The following is a 3,609-nucleotide window of genomic DNA, read 5'->3' as shown; positions in this document are numbered from 1 at the left end:
ATATTTCTTGGCCATTTTTATTTTTTCTGAGAACTCCATCTAGACAATCTTGTCTTCTGACCATCTGCATTTTCTTCACCAGGAAGTGATGGAGTGAAAAGACTGGTTTATTGAGACTTGTGGAGATGGCCGGAAGTCACATTTGGTGGTGGTGTCAGTCCACTAGGGGGCGCTGCAGGATTTATAGAAATGACATTTTCTTAAATTGCCTAGAGATCTGAAGAGCTGAGAAGAGACATGAGGCAATCAACCCACAAAGCAAGGAGTAGGGGTCACTGTGTGGAGTTCACCGGATCTTTAGCTCTCAGTCATTTTATATAAAACCATAGATATCTAGAGCCTGTTAACTGAATCCCCTGCGTCCATAAATCTATTTTAAGAACAATTCTCTGAACAGATGTAAACAAAATAGAATCTACTGGGCATTATGAGGATGGACACTGAAGAGAAAATATCTCCATTGCATTCATTGCTTCTAGTTTTATTTTAAAAATTTCTCAAAATCAAAAAAAATCTAGAAATTACTCCAATACCTTTTATATTGTATATGATATATATGTGATGCCTATCTATCTATCTATCTATCTATCTATCTATCTATCTATCTATGTTTTTTCTTTCTATCATTCATATATATATATAAAACTCTAAACTAGAAAGAAAAAGAATAACTACTTAAGAAGAAAACTAGGAACTACAAGGTATGAAAAAGTAGAAGATAGGAGGCCTCTCTGAACTTGAGCAGACATTCAAAGCCTGGTTGGAATCAGCTGTGTTTTTTGAACAGCTGTAGGAAAGAGCAGGGCATATGGAAAAAGCAGGGCATATGGGAAAAAATGGAAAATAAATAATGGTGAAAACACGGGCATGCCTTGTTTTCTTATGACCAATAAAACTGTCCTTGGGAACATTTTGTATGCACATGATGATCTGATAATTCAAGAAATTCTTCTTATCCCTTATAGTGTATTGCATGCTGATTTGTTCCACTGTATGACTTAAGGTGCAGGAATTTCTCATTCAGTATATCAATTATATTGAAGGGTGATCCCAAGGCCAGTAGTTGTTGGCCAGTACACATTGAGAATGCACCCAATGGTATTTTTTTATGGCATAATGATAAGTTTGATTTTTTCTTTTCCTTTTTTGGTCTTATTGGTCTCTTATCTATATTTTATATTTAATTGTCTTGTGTTTTATGGGTTTGGTTGTATGTGTTTCTTGATTGTTATTATGTTTTAATTTTTATGTGCTTGTTTGTCTATCTGTTGGCTCAGGGAGGCAGAGAGAGAGGGAGAGAGAGGGAGCAAATGAGAATGAAAGGGCATGCTGTCGGGTAGGTGAGGAGATAGAAAAAATCTAGGAAGAGTTTGAAGTTTGGAGACCGTGTTTACAATATATTGTATGAAATTCTTTTACAAAAAAGGCAAACAAATCTTGCTAGGACTCTGCAAAGCTCTTTGAATCCACTGGAGCCATCAGTGTTCACACCAGTATTCTGCATTTATGAATTTCTCTTCCTCACACATTTTTCCCCAAATTCCCCTTATGTGAAATATTACCTTAGAAATATAGTGTTCTGGGATCTGCATATTGTTCTCCATAGTTGTGGAGCAGTTATTGTGCAGAGTTGTGAGGTGAAGGTGGGTGGAGTTTCTTGTTCAGATGAAAGAGAACATTCAGCAACTTGGAGAGAAACTTTGGTGTGTAAGCACAAGTGTGTCTGGGCACAAGACTTGACACCCCTCAGAGCTGGAGAGAAGACACCCCAGCAATTGGAAGGGGCCATGGAGAGGAAACTGGGAGCTGTGCTGGGGATTCTGTGGGTGCAGATTTACTGTGAGTTGTGCTCACCTAAGTTGCTTTAGGAATTTTCCAGAAATGTCAGTGGTGGATGGGGAATGGGCCAACCCAAAGCTCCTGTGCAGTCACCTCATGGTGTCTCCTGGGACACTAGAGAGGTGTGGGTGAAAACTTCTCACTGATTCTGGTTTGCTTTTGTCTCCCAACAGGTGTGAGAGGAGTTGAGGTGGAGCAGAGTCCTTCAGCCCTGAGTCTCCATGAGGGAACCAGTTCTGCCCTGAGATGTAATTTTTCTACCACCACGCAAAGTGTGCAATGGTTCCAGCAGAATCCCGGGGGCAGCCTCGTCAATCTTTTTTTCCTGACTCCAGGAACAAAAGAGAATGGGAGGTTAAAGTCAACATTCAACTCCAAGGAGCGCTACAGCACCCTGCACATCAGAGATGCCCAGCTGGAGGACTCAGGCAACTACCTCTGTGCTGCTGATGCACAGTGCTTCCAGCAAGCCTGCAGCCTGACCCCAAACTGCAGCTGGGTGTGCAGCTACAGCCCTGCCCCAGGGAGACTCTACAGGAGGCTTTTCACAGCTGTGTCTTTATCAGATCTCCACCAATTACAGAGAAGTTCTGAGGAAACCTAAAATTACCACAGCAGAAATTCATGGCTAAATTCAGATTGACATGACATTGACTTGGAGAAGCTTAAATGTTCAGAAACGTCAGCCAGTGTGACTAAAATGAACACTTTATCAAATGCTTGTGCTAATGTCATGAACTATAAACTTCTCTTACACATTCCAGAATTATTTGGATCATTTCTCAAAGTTGAAAGTTTAAAGCAACTGTTTTCATCCTTTGTTTAGAGAGCATGATACAAACATTTCCAGCTCATCTGTTCAATATGAAGTTGATAAAAGAATTAAATTTGAAGATCTGATAGATTACGTTGTAGAAAGGCAAGAAGAACAAATCTTATTATTAAATCATGACATCATTTCTACAATATCTTGATAATTTAAAAGTATAATGCATTCAATTATTCATTATAAAACAAATATTTCACATAAAAATGATCAGAACCAAAAGATAAATGACAAACTAGAGAAATATATTTGCAATTTATATCACAATAATATTTGCAGCAATTAATTCTACCAAAATATTTACACATTATAATGTAATATATGTGCATAACTTCTCACTAAAACGTTGCTTTCAAAAGTAAAAGTGGGACTCTCCTAAAGGTCACATAATAGCGGACTAATACATTATACAATAATGAAATATGATCCAAACAGCTGCTGTTTCCCAAGGGCTGGCAGATTATATTCCACAGTTGAAAAACCAGGCCTGCCATTTGTCTCTGTAAGGAACTGGAAAGCAGCCATGCTCACTCATTCACAGTTTGTCGTCCATTGTGTTTTCACGTTGAAACAGCAGCTGAGTGGTTACAACAGTGACTGGAGTGACTAAAACATTTACTTTATAGACCTTCACAAATTCACTGAACCCTCCTCCCATCTGGACAAGAGGTGAGTGTCTGGGCTCAGACCCAGAGAGGCCCGCCCCTAGATCCCATCCCTGGGCACCAGCCATTCCAGGGAAGACCTGTACAACTTGGCCCCATGTTCTGGCCATCAAGCAGGATCCCCTCCACCCCCACTGGGAAGGTTCCCCTTCTCCAAGACCCCTGGCAGACCCTGCAATCTCCACACCCTGCCCCTATGCCCATCTGCCTGAAACCCCAGCCACTTCTTGAGACTTAGAGACCAGTCCCAACTCCCATCCCACCCCGGAGCTCCCATCT

General features: G+C 40.5%; 1 gene segment (V, D, J or C); it reads left to right on the top strand.

The window, feature by feature from the left end:
- The first annotated feature begins 1,787 nt into the window (after positions 1-1,787).
- LOC128106580 (T cell receptor alpha variable 22-like) lies at positions 1,788-2,443 on the top strand. The segment is given in 2 exon segments: positions 1,788-1,839; positions 2,013-2,443. Coding segments are annotated over 2 exon segments (483 nt in total).
- Positions 2,444-3,609: the final 1,166 nt, after the last annotated feature.

This window comes from Peromyscus californicus, unplaced genomic scaffold, assembly GCF_007827085.1.
Source record: "Peromyscus californicus insignis strain IS unplaced genomic scaffold, ASM782708v3 Scaffold_12__1_contigs__length_115047231, whole genome shotgun sequence".
In the NCBI taxonomy this organism is placed as follows: Eukaryota; Metazoa; Chordata; class Mammalia; order Rodentia; family Cricetidae; genus Peromyscus; species Peromyscus californicus.
The sequence above is the reverse complement of the archived record's forward strand: the minus strand, read 5'-3'. Positions and strand labels throughout refer to the sequence as shown.